This window comes from Anomaloglossus baeobatrachus, chromosome 8 (genome assembly GCF_048569485.1).
Source record: "Anomaloglossus baeobatrachus isolate aAnoBae1 chromosome 8, aAnoBae1.hap1, whole genome shotgun sequence".
Classification (NCBI taxonomy): domain Eukaryota; kingdom Metazoa; phylum Chordata; class Amphibia; order Anura; family Aromobatidae; genus Anomaloglossus; species Anomaloglossus baeobatrachus.
The window spans coordinates 245,778,229-245,800,941 of record NC_134360.1 but is presented as its reverse complement, the minus strand read 5'-3'; the positions used below and the strand labels follow the sequence as shown (position 1 = coordinate 245,800,941).

Here is a 22,713-nt window from a genome sequence, read left to right as displayed (position 1 = left end):
ATAGGAGAGGATCATTTCCAATTCGTGGCTCTCCCCTTCGGGTTAGCCACGGCCCCTCGGGTATTCACCAAGGTCATGGCGGCAGTGATTGCGTTCCTGCACCTCCAGGGGTTAGCAGTGCTTCCTTATCTGGACGACCTTCTGGTCAAGGGTACATCCAGCGCAGACTGTCAGCGGAGTGTCTCGCTCACTCTCGCCACCCTAGCCCAATTCGGGTGGCTTGTCAATCTTCCCAAATCCACTCTGACTCCGACCCAGAGTCTCACGTACCTAGGGATGCAGTTCGAGACTTTGCCGGCACTTGTGAAGTTGCCCTTAATCAAACAGCAGTCACTCCAGCTAGCGGTGTGCTCTCTCCTGAGGCCCCGCCGTTATACTCTCAGGCGTCTGATGCAGGTGCTGGGTCAAATGGTGGCCTCCGTGGAGGCGGTTCCCTTTGCCCAGTTCCATCTGCGTCCTCTGCAGCTGGACATTCTCCGCTGTTGGGACAAGCGGACTTCCTCCTTACAGAGGTTGGTGGCTCTGTCGCCACGGACCAGGAGCTCTCTTCAGTGGTGGCTTCGGCCTCTCTCCCTGTCCCAAGGGCGCTCCTTCCTGACTCCGTCCTGGGTGATTCTCACCACGGATGCCAGCCTATCCGGCTGGGGAGCGGTATGTCTCCACCACAGAGCACAGGGCACTTGGACTCCGTCCGAGTCAGCCCTTTCAATCAATGTGCTGGAAACCAGAGCTGTGCTTCTAGCTCTCCTAGCCTTTCACCACCTGTTGGCGGGCAGGCACATTCGAGTCCAGTCAGACAACGCGACAGCGGTTGCCTACATCAATCACCAAGGCGGGACACGCAGCCGCCTGGCAATGTTGGAGGTCCAACGCATTCTTCAATGGGCGGAGGACTCCCAAGTCCACCATATCAGCAGTCCACATCCCTGGCGTAGAAAACTGGGAAGCAGATTATCTCAGCCGTCAATCCGTGGACGGTGGCGAGTGGTCCCTGCACCCGGCAGTGTTTCAGTCAATCTGCCGCAAGTTGGGCACTCCGGACGTGTACCTAATGGCATCCCGTCACAACAACAAGGTTCCGGTTTACATGGCTCGCTCCCACGATCCTCAGGCCTTCGCCGCGGACGCTCTGGTTCAAGACTGGTCCCAGTTTCGTCTGTCCTACGTGTTTCCCGCTCTAGCGCTCTTGCCCAGAGTCCTGCGCAAGATCAGAATGGAGGGCCGTCGGGTCATCCTCATTGCTCCGGACTGGCCCAGGCGAGCTTGGTATCCGGACCTGCTCCAACTGTCCGTGGAGATGCCGTGGCATCTTCCGGACCGTCCAGACCTGCTCTCGCAAGGTCCGTTTTTCCGCCCGAATTCTGCGGCACTCAAATTGACGGCGTGGCTCTTGAGTCCTGGATTTTGACGGCTTCTGGTATTCCTCCTGAAGTCATCTCCACTATGACTCGGGCCCGTAAGTCTTCCTCCGTCAAGATCTATCACAGGAGTTGGAAAATTTTCCTGTCCTGGTGTCGCTCTTCCGGCCATTCTCCTTGGCCATTCTCCTTGCCGACCCTTCTGTCTTTTCTACAGTCCGGTCTGCAGCTAGGACTGTCCCTCAACTCTCTCAAGGCACAAGTCTCAGCTCTGTCAGTTCTGTTCCAGCGGCGTCTCGCTCAGCTGGCTCAGGTCCGCACCTTCATGCAAGGCGCGTCTCACATCATTCTGCCTTACCGGCGGCCTCTGGATCCCTGGGACCTTAACTTGGTCCTCACGGTATTGCAGAAACCCCCTTTCGAGACCCTTAGGGAGGTTTCTTTGTATCGTCTTTCTCAAAAGGTGGCCTTTCTAGTTGCCATAACTTCTCTCAGGAGAGCCTCTGATTTGGCTGCGCTCTCCTCGGAGTCACCTTTTTTGGTTTTTCACCAAGACAAGGTGGTTCTCCGTCCGACCCCGGACTTTCTTCCTAAGGTGGTCTCTCCCTTCCACCTTAACCAGGACATTTCCTTACCTTCCTTCTGTCCGGCCCCTGTTCATCGCTTTGAAAGAAAGCGCTGCATACTCTAGATCTGGTGCGTGCTCTCCGGATCTATGTGTCTCGCACCGCTGCGCTTAGGCGGTGCACCTCTCTTTTTGTGCTAACCACAGGGCGGCGCAAGGGTCTCTCTGCTTCTAAGCCGACCTTGGCCTGTTGGATTAGATCGACCATTTCGGACGCCTACCAGAGTACTCAGGTGCCTCCCCCGCCGGGGATCAAAGCACACTCGACCAGAGCTGTCGGTGCCTCTTGGGCTTTCAGGCACCAGGCTACGGCTCAGCAGGTCTGTCAGGCTGCCACTTGGACTAGCCTGCATACCTTTTCAAAGCACTACCAAGTGCATGCTCATGCTTCGGCAGATGCGAGCTTGGGCAGACGCATCCTGCAGGCGGCTGTCGCCCACTTGTGAAATTAGGCTCCGCCTACTTCTTAGTTTTTTCTGTTTATTCCCACCCAGGGACAGCTTTGGAACGTCCCATGGTCTGGGTCTCCCAAAGGAACGTTAATGAAAAAGAGAATTTTGTTACTTACCGTAAATTCTTTTTCTTATAGTTCCGTATTGGGAGACCCAGCACCCTCCCTGTTGCCTGTTGGCAATTTTCTTGTTCCGTGTGTTATCACCGGCTGTTGTCGTGGACAGAGTCTCCGGTTGTTCCAGTTCTTACTCGGTTCTACTTGTGGGTGGCTATTCTCCTTCAGCTTTTGCACTAAACTGGCTAGGACTGGCTACCAGGGGGTGTATAAGCTCAGAGGGAGGAGCTACACTTTTAAGTGTAGTACTTTGTGTGTCCTCCAGAGGCAGAAGCTATACACCCCATGGTCTGGGTCTCCCATGTCGGAACTATAAGAAAAAGAATTTACGGTAAGTAACAAAATTCTCTTTTTTCACTAGCAGGATCTGTGCTGAGGTCATACCCATGTGACCAGAAGGGGCGGGGCCTCAGCCAACAGAAAAATGTTGCTCCCTGGTAGCTTTGCTGGCTGAGGTCCCGCCCCTTCTGGTCACATGGGTATGACCTCAGCACAGGTCCTGCTAGTGAAAAGATAAATGGATTGTATAATACTTATCCCCTCCCTGTTAGAATTAGTAAATTGATTGTATAATACTTATACATTTTCACTAGCAGGACCTGTGTGAGGTCATATCCATGTGACCAGAAGGGGCAGGGCCTCAGCCAACAAAGCTGATACCAGTGCGTAACATTCTCTTGGCTGAGGCCCCGCCCCTTCTGGTTACATGGGTATGACATCAGCACAGGTCCTGCTAGTGAAAAGGTAAATTGATTGTATAATGCTTATGCTAATTCTAACAGGGGGAGGGGATAACTATGAATACGCCCCCCCCCCCCGATATTATCTGCTCCTCAGCTGCTGCCACTCAAGAAGCTGCTGATTTTATAAACTTTACTTTCTTGGATTTCAAAACCTAAACATCCGAGCTGACCACTAAAGGTCTGTATAGACTCAGCCTGATGGTGCCACTATAGCACTGTATGTATAGACTCAGCCTGATAGTGCCAGTATAGCACTGTATGTATAGAATCAGCCTGATAGTGCCAGTATAGCACTGTATGTATAGAATCAGCCTGATAGTGCCAGTATAGCACTGTATGTATAGAATCAGCCTGATAGCGCCAGTATAGCACTGTATGTATAGACTCAGCCTGATAGTGCCAGTATAGCACTGTATGTATAGAATCAGCCTGATAGCGCCAGTATAGCACTGTATGTATAGAATCAGCCTGATAGCGCCTCATAGCACTGTATGTATAGAATCAGCCTGATAGCGCCAGTATAGTACTGTATGTATAGAATCAGCCTGATAGTGCCAGTATAGCACTGTATGTATAGACTCAGCCTGATAGTGCCAGTATAGCACTGTATGTATAGAATCAGCCTGATAGTGCCAGTATAGCACTGTATGTATAGAATCAGCCTGATAGCGCCAGTATAGCACTGTATGTATAGAATCAGCCTGATAGCGCCAGTATAGCACTGTATGTATAGAATCAGCCTGATAGCGCCAGTATAGCACTGTATGTATAGAATCAGCCTGATAGCGCCAGTATAGCACTGTATGTATAGAATCAGCCTGATAGCGCCAGTATAGCACTGTATGTATAGAATCAGCCTGATAGCGCCAGTATAGCACTGTATGTATAGACTCAGCCTGATAGTGCCAGTATAGCACTGTATGTATAGAATCAGCCTGATAGCGCCAGTATAGCACTGTATGTATAGAATCAGCCTGATAGCGCCTCATAGCACTGTATGTATAGAATCAGCCTGATAGCGCCAGTATAGTACTGTATGTATAGAATCAGCCTGATAGTGCCAGTATAGCACTGTATGTATAGAATCAGCCTGATAGCGCCAGTATAGCACTGTATGTATAGAATCAGCCTGATAGCGCCAGTATAGCATTGGCTGCAGGTTATATAGGAAAATCCTGGTGATTGGTTCCCTTTAAATTTTTAACTTAACCCCTTCCCGACAGGGTGATTTTTAGTTTTTTTGCACTTTTATTTTTTCTTCCCTTTATTCCAAGAGTCCTAATGTCTCTATCCTTTATGAGCTCCTCTCAGCTCAAAATGAGCGAAAACAAATTGCAACTTTTTTTTTCCTTTTATGAAATTCCATTGTAAAAATAATTTTTAGCTAAGAACCTGCTTTTAAACAGTCCCTAAAGTAGAGGGCACAATCTATTTAAAGCTACAGTGCACTTCCTAGCACTGAATGAGGCGGCACAGACTCGCACACGGCTGCTACAGACGGTTTAATCTGAAAGTTTGAGAAAATTACATCTACAAAAAAATAAAATGTAAATGGATTAACGTCATTTCCTCTTTGGTTCCTGATTACAGACTTCATATATACAGAGATCACCGACAGGCAGAACCACAGCCTATAATACACAGGGAGGAAGCCTCGCCGGCGGCAGGGCACAGGCGCGGACCTAAGACTTTCATAAAACACCTTCATAAATAGGAATAGAAACCGGAGCAGGGAAAATGATTGCATAGAAATGTATCGACAGCAAAATATCATCAGAAGTGCAAAAACAATAAAAAAACAAACAAACAAAAAAAGGATTCAAGTGTCTATAAAATCATCTTGTGCGAGAGTCTCCTCCGCCGCGGACGTCCCCACCAGACGTCCGGCCATATAGCTTATGCCGAAAGTCAACTGCCGCATCGGCGGCCATAGACAAGAGTCAGTCTAAAGCAGTGAGATCCGGAGGCTGCAGGGCATGCTGGGAGTTGTAGTTTTGCAGCAGCTGCAAGTCATAGTGTTTAATGAGGCGAAAAACATTCTATGATTCAAAGGAGGAAATGTACAAAAAGCTCTTTACAATTCATCATTCAAGTTTATTTTTTTTTTTTTACCACTTTTTCAATCAGTTTGTGCCGCGTCCGATGAGAGAATACAAGGAGGCCATCAGATGAACCATTTATGATGTAGCTTCAGCAAATAATCAGCTACAGATCAGACAACTGGGGGAAAGATGAGGACACTATAGAGAGGATGAATCTCCATATACAGCAGAGGTACTGTGTACATACAGGATAAGTAATGTATTATACTCCAGAGCTACACTCACTATTCTGCTGGTCGAGTCACTGTGTACATACATACATAACATTACTGATCCTGAGTTACATCCTGTATTATACTCCAGAGCTACACTCACTATTCTGCTGGTCGAGTCACTGTGTACATACATACATAACATTACTGATCCTGAGTTACCGCCTGTATTATACGCCAGAGCTGCGCTCACTCTTCTGCTGGTGGAGTCACTGAGTACATACATTACTTATTCTGTACTGATCCTGAGTTACCTCCTGTATTATACTCCAGAGCTGCACTCAATATTCTGCTGGTACAGTCACTGTGTACATACATTATGTATTCTGTACTGCATACTGTATTATACTGCAGAGCTGCACGCAATTTGCTGCTGATGAGGTCACTACATAATGAGTGCAGCTCTAAATATAATATTTACATACTGACCATGAAAAATACTGAGTGCAGCTCTGGAGTATAATACAGTATATATCTCAGGATCAGAACAAGATAAGTAATTATGTACACAGTGACTGCACCAGCAGAATAGTGAGTGCAGCTCTGGAGCATAATACAGGAGGTAACTCAGGATCAGTACAGGATAAGTAATGTAATGTATGTACACAGTGACTGCACCAGCAGAATAGTGAGCGCAGCTCTGGAGTATAATACAGGAGGTAACTCAGGATCAGTAATGTAATGTATGTACACAGTGACTGCACCAGCAGAATAGTGAGTGCAGCTCTGGAGTATAATACAGGAGGTAACTCAGAAGTCAGGTATTGCATGTAAAACGTAGGAGAAACGAAAAAGTCCAGCATGACATCCAAACTATAAAACTTGTTCTTCTTTATTAATACATGTTAAAAAGGTTAAAATCCTGTCGCGCTGGACTTTTTCATTTTTCCTAGTGTTATGGCCAAGATTTTTTCCGTGCACCATTTGACCAGACTTCCATGTAACTGGTGAGCTGGAATTGAGAGTTCACTCTCCTTTGTTTTGTGATTGCCTGTAAACATGTATCCTGCTGTTTTAGGAGATTCGCGATGGCATGGAAGGAGGAGTAAAAAAAAAAAAAAAAACACATAAAAGATTCATGTGATTAAAAAGAATACACCACCAGCTTTTTTACAATACAAACTGTGTACATTAAACGGACCTGATGATGCTGGTGAACTTGTTTTGAAAATTCCTATCAGAACAGCGGAATAGTTTTTGACCATTTCCTTGCACAATATTAAATGAGCATTTTATGACACCAGCTTTAGCCAAATCATTCAAATGCTTATGTTTAGTTCAGGATTAGAAAACTTCTGATGTGGGTTTTTGTAGAGCGTACATCGGTCTCATTAGGTTCAATACGTTTAGTAATACATGAAGTTTATATTAAGCAATCTGGTGACGGATCGTTCTTTTTAAAAAAAAACAAACAAACAAAAAAAACGTCAGCACAGAATGGCGAAGTACAGACGCTCGGTGCACCAGGGCGGGGCCAATCATTTAAGTGCACCTCCCCACCTGCTTGTTTTCCCTCTATCTCCGCCCTTCTTTGACTCTCTAAAGCCTGATCTGTCAATCAAAGAGTCAAAGAGAGACTGATATAGAGGGAACACAAGCAGGTGGGAAGATGCGGGTAAATGTTTGGCTGCACCCTGATGCACCGAGCACCTGTACGTGTGATTGATCAGTCATTCTGTGCAGACAGAGGCCCTTTAAGGTGCACGATGCGTTCTGCTGTGACAAATACTCTGCAGCGATTTGTCACTCCATGTGTATTTCAAAACGCAGCCAAAATGCTGCATTTTGGATGTATTTTGAATGCAGAATTCCTGCGTTCTGGATGCGTGCTCTACCATAGACAGTGGGAAAAGCATCCAAAACACACAAAAGAAGTGACATGTTGCTTTTTGAACGCAGCGATTTTGTAAAAGCTTTGGCATCCAAAACGCAACGTGCGCATTGAATTTGCTAAATTCTCATAGACTTTGCTGGGGACGCAGAATGCATGTGTTTACGCTGCAGTATAAAACGCATGAAAAAACGCAACGTGCGCTGCGCACATAGCCTAAGTTTCTTTTTCTGTAATCAGGATTTGGAGATAGAAAAAAAAGGTTCTTAGGTCAGTAACAGTTCAGGTCCACACGTGCGTCTGTCACGCTCCATAGGCTGACCTGTTTGCGTGGTCTGACCGTGGCTCTCTCGACCTGAGCTTGCAGCCATATCATAGATGGGTTCAGTCACCCACGGTCAGACAGGATGAATTACACTAGTGTGAACTCTGCCTTAACAGGAAGCCTCAGATCTCAGGTGTGGAACATATTCGCCCCAATTCATTAAGCAGTTTGCCCCTAGAACTATGGTGTAAAACTCCTTAAAATATTTCCGAGGGTGCACAACAAATTTAGAACTTAGGCTACAAAAGTTGGTGTAAATTAGGACAGAAATGGCGCCCGGCCGTTGATTCATTAAGAGGTGGACGACTCTCAATGACTTCTGCGCGTTTCTCCAGCGCTCCGGGGTAGAATACGCCCCAGTCTTATTGAATCCGGGACAATTTCTATTGACATTGCGGTAACACTTTTCTCACTTCATATAATCCGCCGCTCGTGACGTCATTTCCCCCTTAATTGTTTACATCTTACTTTAAACTTAAAAAAAAAATGCTGTCTGACGTCACGTCCCGGGCAGATGATTGGTGCAATTGGGTCAGGTGCTAGAACGAGGGACAAACTTCCTCCAATAAATATGTGACATTTCCCTCGGAGGAGCAGAGTTCAGCACGGGGAGAGCCGAGCTGCCAGGTTGGGATTTTGCATTGTGTGTTTTGGGGGAAGACTTAAGACAATAGCTCTGAATTCCAGATGTTCTATAACAATAACAAAGTGTCGGACATTTCTGGTAGACTTTGCAGTCCGATGTTATTATAGATCAAACTCATTGCTGTGTGACTGAGTTATCACCCGGGGGCGCTGTTGAGCTTTCTTGTACTATTGGTGAGGGACTGGTACAGCCTGCAACAAAAATTGCCCCTACTCCCTACAATAACAGAATGATCATTATACCCAACACAAACTAACAGAAAAGGTGTTGTGAGCTCAGTTCACCACTAGGGGGCAGCCGTGTGCATCCCATGTCCTTAAAGGGAACCTGTCACCACTTTTTTTGCCCTATAAGCTGCGGCCACCACCACTGGGCTCTTATATACAGCATTCTAACATGCTGTATATAAGGGCGTTGGCCGGGGGTGTAACATAAAGAACACTTTATAATACTTACCTAACGGTCGCTTGGTTGGCCGGATGGGCGTGTCCGGTGCCAGCGCCGCCTCTTTCGGCCATCTTCGTCCTGCTTTTCTAGCCGCGGTGCATAACGGGTCCGATGTCATACACAGTCGCCGGCATTCAGGTCCTGAGCAGGGCAGATCGAAGTATTGTAGTGCGCCTGCGCAGGACCGGCGAGTGTGTATGACGTAGCCGCGTCATGCACCGCTGCTAGAGAAGGAGATCAAAGATGGCCAAAAGATGCGGCGCCAGGAACCGGACAACAGAGACGCCCATTAGGCCCACAGTGCGACCGTTAGGTGAGTATTATAAAGTGTTTTTTATGTTATACCCCCGGCCTGGGCTCTTCTATACAGCGTGTCAGAATCCTGTATATAAGAGCCCGGTGGTGGTGGCAGCAGATTATAGGCCAAAAACGTGGTGACAGGTTCCCTTTAAAGAGAAGGTGTCAGCAGGATTCAGCACTATAAAGTAAACACATGGCCATGATGGCGCTGTGATGCTGATTAAATGGAAACCTGCAGTGAACAAATCCGATCTTTGGTTGCTGAATAATCTTCCTCTAATATTTTCATCATGAGGTCCTCCGTGCATCGGGGCAGGACTTGGAGGGGTCGTGTCGTCGTCTTCTTCTTCCTCGCCCCCCTTTCTTTTACAGGTCACTGATTATTTAAAGGTTCTGCTTCCTTTTGGAAATTCCACACCGCCGCCATGATTGCGGTGGGCAGCGCATGCACAGTGTGATTCTGTGGGCGGTCTGCAGGTCTTCAATAAAATGGCGCCAGATGCAGAGCATGTGCAGACTGAGATTTCACCTCAATGACCTCCTTGTTAAGCCAAAATCTCTATTTGCACATGCGCCATCGCTGGTGCCATTTTAATGAAGACTGTACGCCGCGTGATTCTACAGATAGTAAAATGGTGCCGGCGCATGTGCAGCTCAAAATCTCAGCTTAATGATGGAGGTCTTTGAGCTGAAATCTCGATCTGCGCCATTTTATTGAAGACCTGCAGAATCACACTGTGCACACGCCGCCCACCGCAATCATAGCGGCTGCAAAGGAACGGAATTTTAAATAGGAAGAAGATCACTGAATAATCAGTGAACCATAGAAGAAACAGAGGAGGCAGGTAGAGGGGCAGCGAAGAAGACCACCCTACCCCAGACGTCCCACCCCGATACACCCAAGACGTCACCATGAAAACTTATTCAGCAATGAAAGATCAGATTCCTTCACTGCAGATAGCCACTTAATCATCATCACAGCGCCATTATGGCCAATTTAGGCTAAATCCTGCCGACAACTTCTCTTTAATTCTAAATCACCCCAATATTTAGCGCTACAATTAATGGAGGTCACAGGGGTGACGCTGGCATCAGTCAGGGTTATTAATACAGTCTAATCCGCGGGAGGTAGATGAAGCAGCCCCCACCACCTGAAAAACAACACTGGGTATAAACACTAAGTAAGTTTAGAAAAGGGGAAATAAAAAAAAAAAGTATCAATAATCCGAATTCTTGGTTTCCGGCATTGTACATTTAAAGGGAACCTGTCACCACTTTTTTGCCCTATAAGCTGCGGCCACCACCACCAGGCTCTTATATTTATACTGTATATATGTTATAATATAACATAAAAAAACCACTTTATAATACTTACCTAACGGTCGCGCGGTGGGCCTAATGGGCGTCTCCATTGTCCGGTTCCCGGCGCCGCATTTTTTGGCCACTTTTTATCTCCTTTTCTAGCCGCGGTGCATGACGGGTCCGACGTCATCCATACTCGCCAGCATTCAGGTCCTGAGCAGGGCAGATCAAAGTATTGTAGTGCGCCTGCACAGGACCGGCGAGTGTGTATGACGTCGGACGCTTCATGCACCCCAGCTTCAGAAAGGGGACGAAGATGGCCGAAAGAGGCGGCGCCGGCACCGGGCAACGGAGATGCCCATAAGGCCCACCGCGCGACTGTTCGGTAAGTATTATAAAGTGATTTTTCTTATACCCCCGGCCTGGGCTCTTATATACAGCATGTCAGAATCCTGTATATAAGAGCCCGGTGGTGGTGGCCGCAGCTTATAGGGCAAAAAAGTGGTGACAGGTTCCCTTTAAAGGCCGCAGTTACATTTTGTTTCATAAATGCAGTATTTCGCTTGCACTTGACCCAACAGTGCACATGGATAATGGGTGTTTTTTTCCCGCTTCCCTTTCCTGGAAATAATAAAAATTGTTCAACTCATATTTGAGTATAAATAAAAAAAAAAAAAAAAAAGAAGATGTTAAAAACGCAACAACTCCTCGAATGAGACCCTACAATCACGCTCACAATGGCTGGAGGCAACACACAGGCGACCATCACATCTGGGGCTGGGACAAAAAAACAAACAACCAGGAACCTGATCTGGAGCTAAAAGATACATTAAAACTTGCATATGGCCCCCGGGGGCGCACACGGCAGCCGCAGGGCGGGGGAGGGGGTCATGTGAACCTGGATATATAGAGCAAACTAGTAGCGCCTGATGATCTGATGCCGCACAAGGTATAAAAGCTAGTGGCACTGAGGGGGTTAAGGCATCACCGATTGACACAAATCTCCCAAATGTGCTATCACCTATAGTAACGAGTTGTTGTCAGAGTATGACTGGTGAAGGGGTTAATACAAGGTTACTCCAGGTCACGTGCTACTAAAACAAGGTGAAATCGCCTGTGGAACGCTCCGGAACACGAACGCTTGTCTGCATTGTCAATTTTCTTTATTTTTTCATTGATGCGAGTTACAGCACTTCCCTCCCCAAGATGACACTTTCCTATGTGATTTATCAGGGCACAGGTAGCCTGTGCTGCACTTCCCTCCCCAAGATGACACTTTCCTATGTGATTTATCAGGGCACAGGTAGCCGGTGCTGCACTTCCCTCTCCCAGATGACACTTTCTTATGTGATTTATCAGGGCACAGGTAGCCGGTGCTGCACTTCCCTCTCCCAGATGACACTTTCCTATGTGATTTATCAGGGCACAGGTAGCCGGTGCTGCACTTCCCTCTCCCAGATGACACTTTCCTATGTGATTTATCAGGGCACAGGTAGCCGGTGCTGCACTTCCCTCCCCCAGATGACACTTTCCTATGTGATTTATCAGGGCACAGGTAGCCGGTGCTGCACTTCCCTCCTCCCCCAGATGACACTTTTCTATGTGATTTATCAGGGCACAGGTAGCCGATGCTGCTCTTCCCTCCCCCAGATGACACTTTTCTATGTGATTTATCAGGGCAGGTAGCCGGCGCTGCGCTTACAGGTTGATCCATGGTCACCGGTGAACAGCCCAGCAAGGTCTGATCGCTCACGGAAGAAGCAGTGGGGTAATCCAGCTGGTTAAGACTCTTCCGGGGGGAGCAGAGAATCCGCCGCTCCCATCCTAGGATCTGAGGTCATGTAAACCCTACACATATCACATTTTCACGACTCCCTGGCGGATCCGGCAGCCGGACACAGAGTCACACAGGCAGTCCCTGCTCTCCGTATTGTCCACTGGCAGTAAGGACAGCCCTCCAAAATGCGCCGGGGGAATGCAGTTCAGCTGGTTGTCGTTCATTTCGTCCTCTATTTCCATGGCTTCGGAGCTGGAGTTGAAGCCCAGGGAGAGCTCGTCTTCTGGGGGGCCGTGGGTGGGGGGCTGGGGACACTGAGCGGGTTTCCTATTGCTGACCTGCAGCCGGTTACAGTACTCATCCCGGCTCTCCCGGCTTCCTTCCATCTCTCCAATCCCGTCGGTACAGTCCATGTCCTCGGCCTGTGCGCCGTCAGGGAACACGGACCGGAGTTTATAGGGTGGGATTTCGGATACGCCGTATTTGACATTACATAGGAGCTTCGCCCTTACCTCATTGCTGAGCTGCGCGGGGTCACACCTGCCCACAGTGGAGGAGAGGGCCGGCGAAGGGGAGCAGTCTTTTTTCACAAGCTCAGGAGAGACGGGCAGAGACCTGCAGCGCCTCTTGGGTATGTAGCAATAGTCCACAGTGTCCTGGCTGTACGGCTGCCGCACCAGCCCCGGTGTCTGACTACCATCCATTTTGGGGGAGTGCAGGTCGAAGACGTGGGAGATTACGGACTTGCTGGGCATGTCGAAGAATTTAATTTTCCCTCCCTTTAAGTCCTCCCTGGCGTTGAAGGGGTTAACCTTGCGCAGCAGCCCCTTGCTGGGGGTATAAAAAGGGTCCTGAACATTTATCTTGCGTTGCGGTTTCCGGGCAAAAACATCGGACTGACTCCGGGAGAGCGTGATGTTCCGTCGGGGACGTGGGGACTTCTGTGGGATTTTGTCGTCTTGTGGGATTGTGATGAGACGCTTCACCCCTTGACTTTTCTCACTGGAAGCTGCGGAGCGAAGGAAACACAAAAAGTTCTCAACTGCAATGCTACACTTCCAATCAGCAATTACACGCCAAAGGAAATAGATTCACGTATGACGCACTCAAGCCGTGGTGGGGAGGCGAGAGGGAGGGCGCGACGGCCGGCGGAGGGAGAGAGGGAGGGCGCGACGGCCGGCGGAGGGAGAGCGCGACGGCCGGCGGAGGGAGAGAGCGAGGGCGCGACGGCCGGCGGAGGGAGAGAGCGAGGGCGCGACGGCCGGCGGAGGGAGAGAGCGAGGGAGCGACGGCCGGCGGAGGGAGAGAGGGAGGGAGCGACGGCCAGCGGAGGGAGAGAGGGAGGGAGCGACGGCCGGCGGAGGGAGAGAGGGAGGGAGCGACGGCCGGCGGAGGGAGAGAGGGAGGGAGCGACGGCCGGCGGAGGGAGAGAGGGAGGGAGCGACGGCCGGCGGAGGGAGAGAGGGAGGGAGCGACGGCCGGCGGAGGGAGAGAGGGAGGGAGCGACGGCCGGCGGAGGGAGAGAGGGAGGGAGCGACGGCCGGCGGAGGGAGAGAGGGAGGGAGCGACGGCCGGCGGAGGGAGAGAGGGAGGGAGCGACGGCCGGCGGAGGAAGAGAGGGAGGGAGCGACGGCCGGCGGAGGAAGAGAGGGAGGGAGCGACGGCTGGCGGAGGGAGCGACGGCCGGCGGAGGGAGAGAGGGAGGGTGCGAGGGCCGGCGGAGGGAGAGAGGGAGGGAGCGAGGGACGACGGAGGGAGGGAGGGAGCGACGGCCGGCGGAGGGAGGGAGGGTGCGACGGCCGGCGGAGGGAGGGAGGGTGCGACGGCCGGCGGAGGGAGGGAGGGTGCGACGGCCGGCGGAGGGAGGGAGGGTGCGACGGCCGGCGGAGGGAGGGAGGGTGCGACGGCCGGCGGAGGGAGGGAGGGTGCGACGGCCGGCGGAGGGAGGAAGGGTGCGACGGCCGGCGGAGGGAGGAAGGGTGCGACGGCCAGCGGAGGGAGGGAGGGTGCGACGGCCGGCGGAGGGAGGGAGGGTGCGACGGCCGGCGGAGGGAGGAAGGGTGTGACGGCCGGCGGAGGGAGGGAGGGTGCGACGGCCGGCGGAGGGAGGGAGGGTGCGACGGCCGGCGGAGGGAGGGAGGGTGCGACGGCCGGTGGTGGTGGTGAGGTGGGGGGGGGGGGTTGAAAAGCAATGGCATCAAGCTGCTTTCTCTAAGCTCTGTGGTATTCTCACAGATTTGGCGTTTCTTGACCACTTGGCAGATCTCTGCTTGCTGTCAGCCTGCGGTTCAGTAGAGGTGCAGCACTGTATCAATGTATCAGACCTGGAGAGGGATTTCTACAACAGGACTGGCTGGATGTAACAAGCATGTCTTCATTCATAGACAGCAAGCAGAGATCATAAAAACGAGGAGGCATTGACAAAGTAGTAGAACTTCTCATTATACAAAAACTGAATGCTGAGGACGATGGCGGCGTAGACACAAGAATCTTACGCTTAGTGAGGGGCTTGGTCTCGTTGATCTCGGGCTTGCTGGACAGTCGCTCGTTCTCAGCCTCTTCTTTTTTTAAACGATGTGTTATTTCCTCCAACTGCTTCACGATGTCCGTGAAGGAAGGACGGAGCTTCGGATCCATCTGCCAAGAAGTCAAAAACAAAAGCTCAGGCATTCTGGCAGGACATTGTGCTGGCGCTGCTCAGTGGTGGTCCGGCTGTGATCGGGGGCACTCACGTTGCAGCAGTTGAAGGTCAGCTGGAGGAAGTCCTGGGGGCAGTCACCCACCATGTGCTGGAAACCATCATAGTCCAGACCAAAGTTCTAAACAGGAGAAAGAAACAGGAGGAGTTCACCTGGCGTCATGTGATCTCACAGTGATAAGCAACACCGGCCCACCAGGACCCAACCAGTCAGGTCTAATAACAAAAGCTCTTTGCTCCAAATCCGGGTCTATAGGGACTATAGGCATGTTACCAGATATTGCACTATCCCCTAATATTTGTCTATTACATTGATCCAGGTGCATGCAGGAATTATTTGGGCAATAGCGGCGGTTTCTGGTCGCTCGCATGCGGTGGACGGCAGAAATCAGAACAGAAATTCTACCTTAAATAAGTGGGGTGAAGGGAGGACGATGTCGCAATATTAATTCCTTGTGGCCACTGTTACTATTTTAGGTGAAAACAACTTATCACATCCCAGATGCAGTTGTTCCACTTGCGGCCTGCAGGTGGCGCTCTTGTATAAACCATTGCTCTGACACTTGCTGTATTTTTGTTATCCGCCGCGGTGCAGGTATTTATTGGCTTTTCTTCAGTCTTTGCACTGGTGATAATTTCTGAACGTCCCTATTGATTGGTATTTTGTTACCATGGATATAATGATAACGATTAGGAACAGTCAGCACATTTATTGGATGGCTATAAAAATAAATTAGTCACGCTGTGAACCGGGCTGGAGCAGAGTGACCCTTCTATTTGCGAGGACGCTGCCTTTTAGAATTTGGGGGCGTCTGCTACTGATACACTGGGGGGCTATGGATCTAAACTAAAATTTACAGATTTGTTCTCAGCACAAACCATTAACATCCGGTGTAATGAGACGACACAACTGTAAGGCCTTTCACATTGTGATCCTCTCCCCGTTCAGTGGTCTCGTCTGGGCTTCGGTCTGAAACCCCCACAAAATAGGTTTTTGACATATGCGCGGATGGGACCACTGACTATAATGGTGCATATGGAGTCACTGTGTGCTCTGCTGTGCATCATTTTCGGGAGTATACGCTTACTGGAGGCAGACACCTAAATGCAGTCTGCTATGTCCGGGTGTCGCCTCCAGTAAGTGTATACTCCCAAAAATGGTGCACAACAGCACTCGGTGACTCCATCTGCTCCATTATAGTCAATGGCCCCGATGGTGCATACGTCTAAAATCCATTTTGCAGGGGCTTTGGACAGAAGCCCCGACGGGACCAATGAACGGGGAGAGGATCGTAGTGTGATAGCAGCCTAACTGATCCAGAGTGTCAAAGGGCATAGTTACCTCTGTGCGGGGCAGGTAATCAGGGTCCGCCTGTATCCGGGCGATGATCTCACACAAGATGATGCCGTAGGAGAAGACGTCAGCCTGGCAGAAAAAAAAAAAAAAGACATTCATTTACAGTGTAACTCAACATATCATAAAGACCAATCATTTTATTGATGGGTGGGGGTCTGGATGCTGAGACCCCCAACAATCACTAAGGAATGACTGAAGACACCAAAAAAAATCTAAGCATTATCAAAGACTGGAGTTTACTTCTCTTCCTTTAATCTTAGAGAACGGGAGGGGGGGGGGGGGGGTCTCCAGCACCGGGACCCCCCGTAGATCGACACATGTATACGGTTAAAGTGCCAACAGTCATAATAAAACAAAACACCCCCCTTAATAATGGCAACAAGACGTGACTTCTACTGAAAGCTGGAAAGAGAATTACCATGGTGTATGGTTTGTTACAATGTGTCAGTATCTACTGTAACATGACATGACCGGGGAGGCTGTATTCACACATGATGCTTTTCGGTGCAGATTTTTGAAAACCCCCGGAATCCATTACAAAGCATGCACAGAAGATCTGCATTTCCATTTGATTTTTTGGTCACAGTTTAGGACAAGCTGTGGATCCCACGCTGCATCCATTATGCAGCAGCTGCTCGTTTTCATTCACTTGCAGCAAGCAGAGAACACAGTTTATCACACATTTGCTGGATTGGGAATCATTTCATGTATTCTAATGCTATTCTCTGTGTTATATGGTCACCATCTGTAACCCTGACATGCCCAGCGGTGCCGCCTCTTGTAATCACTGGTATTGCTCTGGGATCAGATTGTGTAGGGGGGATCTCGGACCCGATACGGGGCGCACAGCGGGCGATATTTGCTCAGTGGAGTCGCTCCTCTTTGTACAAATATCAGGAGATAAGAGTCTGGTTAATCTTCTACCGCAGCGTCTGGCGCAGGGTGCGGGATTATTCTACCCCGGAGGAATTCCACGTATGTCTCTGACAGCTCAGCGGAATATTGACACTTCAGATCAATGCCGGTTACTATGGCGACTGCTGTGTACGTTTCCACTGGTCGCACCTTCCACCTGTAGGTGAGAGGTAGGTAACCGCCTCGTCCCGATGACCAGAAAACTAGGCGGGCGCGGGTGACCCCAAAACGTGTCCTCGCCCATCAGCTTACAACTACATGTCATACTACAGCTACTCAGCTCACAGAGGATGGTCTTCACTGATACATTGTTACAAACCCTCAGCTGTGAGAAATTCCTTACACTGACAGAACACAGACATTATGTTATTTTATAGCAGTTATACACGGATCAATGGACATGAAGATCTCCGGCCCCCGGGACACTGCCACGCTCACCTTTTCATTGTACGGTTCATCACGCAGAACCTCCGGAGCCATCCAATATGGAGACCCCACAACCGCCAGCTTCTCACTACCCCCGCTACAAGGAAACAGAGATAAGGGGGACGACAGTGAACAATTCATCTATTCCTTGTATTTAAAAGAATGAGAAGGTCAAAATCCCCAAAACTGAGCGTGAGACTGGCACTATGCGGGCAGAAGTGACATGCAAGATGGACAATACTGCGGATAGATTGTTGCTTATTATTGGAAACCGTCAGCAAGTTTGTGCTCAGCTTATAGTATAGGTGGGCATATAACTTTGTCAGAGTTCTCCAAAAACTGTGAAAAAGCAGAAAATACTGTGAGAGGTCAGCTATAAAAGGTGCAGAATACTGAGTGCAGCTCTGAAGAACAATACAGGATGTAACTCAGGATGAGTACAAAATAAGTAATGTAATGTATGTACACATTAACTGCACCAATAGCAGAATAGTGAGTGCAGCTCTGGAGTATAATACAGGATGCAACTCAGGATCAGTACAGGATAAGTAATGTAATGTATGTACACAGTGACTGTACCAGCAGAATAGTGAGTGCAGCTCTGGAGTATAATATTGGATAAGTAATGTAATTATGTACCCAGTGACTGCACCAATAGCAGAATAGTGAGTGCAGCTCTGGAGTATAATACAAGATGTAACTCAGGATCAGTTCAGGATAAGTAATGTAATGTATGTACACAGTGACTGCACCAGCAGAATAGTGAGCGCAGCTCTGGAGTATAATACAGGAGGTAACTCAGGATCAGTAATGTAATGTATGTACACAGTGACTGCACCAGCAGAATAGTAAGTGCAGCTCTGGAGGATAATACAGGATGTAACTCAGGATCGGCATAAGATCAGTAATGTATGTACAGAGACATACATTGGGCAACCAGTCTGTTCAGTGAGCCCGGACCTCACGACTCTTGTGGACTAACGTCTACTGTAAACTCCGGATATCCCCAGTTGTGTTGCTCAATCCCCCACAGCTTCCTCCCAACCACAATCTGTCAATTAAAACGTATAATGCTGCATTAAAAGGGACATTACCCCTAAAGTCTAGCTATCCCCCATTTACTTTACAAGTGAATAATCTATTGTTCCCAGTTATCTGCCATTTCATTGTTCATTTTCACTCTCGTTTCGCCGTTCTATGCTGGTCGGTTTCCTGACATTGCAGCAGGTCAGGGATTGGATCCCTGTGTGGGGGGCTATCGCTATACTGAGGATCACTGGGGTCTCCTGTCAGGTCTCGTTACACTGCAGCCCACTCCTCCTGCTTTATGGTTTTATTGCTCTTACGCGGCTGGAATAAATGTTATTGATCCTCCGGCTCTCAGGAAACATTGTGCAGGTACGACCCTCCCCAGGCCGCCACATCTGGACCTGATGTGGTCATATATCCTGACTGGCTGCTCTTTGTGCCAAGTCATTGGTAATGTGTTTACTGAGGTGCAACCCTAATACCTCACTATCCGCGGCCCCGACATTCAATAAGGAAAGGATATAAAGCTTGGAAAAAGTTTTAACTTTCCCACTAAAGGTGACGCACGGAGCATATCACTGACATACAATGTGTCCACCCATATCCTGTCCACCGCCATTAACTTGAGAACGGCGGCAGCTATAGGCATAGAAGTGGTGTGTAGGCGTTGATTTGTATTGTATTGATGATGCCCTACAACTTTGTAATTCACTTTTTTTCTCTATCTCGTTCCGTTTTCGAGATAAAAATGCTAACTCCGTTGTTTTCCACCAGGTGGCGCTATAGGTGATTTCATTGTGTAGCGCATGGCTACTTTACTATACCTAGACACCACTTCTATGCCTATAGCTGCCGCCGTTCTCAAGTTAATGGCGGTGGACAGGATATGGGTGAACACACTGTATATAGGTGCGGTGTATACAGGATATGGGTGGACACACTGTATATAGGTGCGGTGTATACAGGATATGGGTGGACACATTGTATATAGGTGCGGTGTATACAGGATATGGGTGGACACACTGTATATAGGTGCGGTGTATACAGGATATGGGTGGACACACTGTATATAGGTGCGTTGTATACAGGATATGGGTGGACACATTGTATATAGGTGCGGTGTATACAGGATATGGGTGGACACACTGTATATAGGTGCGGTGTATACAGGATATGGGTGGACACTGTATATAGGTGCGGTGTATACAGGATATGGGTGGACACATTGTATATAGGTGCGGTGTATACAGGATATGGGTGGACACACTGTATATAGGTGCGGTGTATACAGGATATGGGTGGACACATTGTATATAGGTGCGGTGTATACAGGATATGGGTGGACACATTGTATATAGGTGCGGTGTATACAGGATATGGGTGGACACACTGTATATAGGTGCGGTGTATACAGGATATGGGTGGACACACTGTATAGAGGTGCGGTGTATACAGGATATGGGTGGACACACTGTATACCACTGCAATATCCAAGGCTCTGTAGAAGTGGAAGCATTAACGCTGTTTTTTGAGGAGTCTGAATGAGACTGCAGCATAAAAAAAACCCTGTGAGGTCCAATGATGCTGGAAACTACCTAGGAAATTGTGCTGCTTCATTCTGCACTGATTGATGTAGTAATCCGCCATACACACAGCGCTAAACGCTGATAATCCGCCAGTACACGACAATCAGCAGAGATTACAGCTCTAATCCTAAAAGAACAATGAATGATGGGAATCTGGCTCTGGTTTTTGTATCATATTTAGACATCCAGAGCTGCATTCATAATTCTGCTAGGTTATCAGCATAACCGGTAGTAAATAGAAGCCAGCAGACCTGTGACTGTCTCTGTATGTGACCGGAGCGTGGCGTCGATGAGGTTATGTAATGCAAGCGGCTGAACGTTATATGGAGATTTATAGTAAGTGGCTCAAGTGTAGAGCCCAGAAGTCATGTGAGCGGAGCAGCGCTCGGCTGGGTTAATCCTTCCTACATTCAGGACCTTGTTATTACAGTAATTGCCAGGTTAGGTAGGTTCATCCGGGCACGGCGCATTTACCTGTAATCTGGAATTTTTTCCGCCAGCCCAAAATCGGCCACCACGGCCGAGTAGCCGCCCTCGTCACTCTTGATGAGACAGTTCTGTAAGAGAAGATGGAGGGGGGTCATTAAACACAAGCCTGGCCACTATGGGGTTAACGAGGCTGGAGCCGCCTGCGGCTTAACATTAAACTAATGCAATGAGCACAATCCCTGAAAAGAAGCTGAGGCTGCAAAACCCACAGATCTGGCCCGGACGCGGAAGACGGAGCTGCCACTGAGGTTTTACACCACTGACCTCCACTACCCCGGGGGTCTCCTTAATGGACAGACATTGTGCTATATCTGGAACACACAGACAGCTTACTACCAAGGGAAGCGTGCATGCAAAGCACGTAATCCGGGGTCCTCTGGGGGGACCGATGAGCAGGACCGCAGTCCTAGATTGCACTTCTGATATACTGCTGGTTACAATGTGTGAGTGCCAACACCATTAGGGGGAGCTATACAGTGTGTCCACCCGTCTCCTGTATACAGTGTGTCCACCCATCTCCTGTATACAGTGTGTCCACCCATCTCCTGTATACAGTGTGTCCACCCATCTCCTGTACACAGCGTGTCCACCCATCTCCTGTATACAGCGTGTCCACCCATCTCCTGTATACAGCGTGTCCACCCATCTCCTGTATACAGCGTGTCCACCCATCTCCTGTATACAGCGTGTCCACCCGTCTCCTGTATACAGCGTGTCCACCCGTCTCCTGTATACAGCGTATCCACCCGTCTCCTGTATACAGCGTATCCACCCGTCTCCTGTATACAGCGTATCCACCCGTCTCCTGTATACAGCGTATCCACCCGTCTCCTGTATACAGCGTATCCACCAATCTCCTGTATACAGCGTGTCCACCCGTCTCCTGTATACAGCGTGTCCACCCATCTCCTGGATACAGCGTGTCCACCCATCTCCTGGATACAGCGTGTCCACCCATCTCCTGGATACAGCGTGTCCACCCGTCTCCTGTATACAGCGTGTCCACCCGTCTCCTGGATACAGCGTGTCCACCCGTCTCCTGGATACAGCGTGTCCACCCGTCTCCTGGATACAGCGTGTCCACCCGTCTCCTGGATACAGCGTGTCCACCCGTCTCCTGTATACAGCGTGTCCACCCGTCTCCTGTATACAGCGTGTCCACCCGTCTCCTGTATACAGCGTGTCCACCCGTCTCCTGTATACAGCGTGTCCACCCATCTCCTGAATACAGTGTGTCCACCCATCTCCTGAATACAGTGTGTCCACCCATCTCCTGAATACAGTGTGTCCACCCATCTCCTGTATACAGTGTGTCCACCCATCTCCTGTATACACCGCACCTATATACAGTGTGTCCACCCATATCCTGTATACACCGCACCTATATACAGTGTGTCCACCCATATCCTGTCCACCGCCATTAACTTGAGAACGGCGGCAGCTATAGACATAGAAGTGGTGTCTAGGTATAGTAAAGTAGCCATGCGCTACGCAATGAAACCACCTATAGCGCCACCTGGTGGAAAACAACAGAATTGGCATTTTTATCTCGAAAACGGAACGAGATAGAGAAAGAAAGTGAATTACAAAGTTGTAGGGCATCATCAATTCAATATGAATCGACACCTTGCATACAGAAATGCTATGATTAGAAGGTGTAAAACTCACAAGGCTGCGGACGTGAAGCGATACCTCATGGAGACCTTCCTACAAGTCATTGGGTATGGTGGCTGTGTGGAGTGGCCTCCGCTCACCTGACCTGACCCCATTGGACTTCTTTCTGTGAGGTCACATCAAACAGCAGGTGTATGCGACCCCTCCACCAACATTGCAGGACCTACGACCACGTATCACAGATGTGTGCAAACGTGTCACCCACCATATTGCACAACGTGCAGCAAGATACAGTATGCTGTGCAGAGGCCAGATGTGCATTGCAGCTGACGGGGGACACCAATGAGCGCCATATGCGTGACC

General features: G+C 49.3%; 1 protein-coding gene across 1 annotated transcript in view; it reads right to left on the bottom strand.

Annotated features, from left to right (window-relative positions):
- Nucleotides 1–10,923: 10,923 nt before the first annotated feature.
- The window catches only part of TESK2 (testis associated actin remodelling kinase 2), a 47,960-nt gene continuing 36,170 nt past the window's right edge, over nucleotides 10,924–22,713 (bottom strand). Inside the window, exons 6-11 of the mRNA XM_075320497.1 lie at nucleotides 20,722–20,804; nucleotides 17,645–17,729; nucleotides 16,277–16,360; nucleotides 14,969–15,055; nucleotides 14,732–14,873; nucleotides 10,924–13,245 (exon numbers count right to left, since the gene is read on the bottom strand). Of these exons, the coding sequence (XP_075176612.1) occupies nucleotides 12,317–13,245; nucleotides 14,732–14,873; nucleotides 14,969–15,055; nucleotides 16,277–16,360; nucleotides 17,645–17,729; nucleotides 20,722–20,804 (1,410 nt within the window). The 3' untranslated portion in view covers nucleotides 10,924–12,316. The remainder of the gene's footprint in view (nucleotides 13,246–14,731; nucleotides 14,874–14,968; nucleotides 15,056–16,276; nucleotides 16,361–17,644; nucleotides 17,730–20,721; nucleotides 20,805–22,713) is intronic.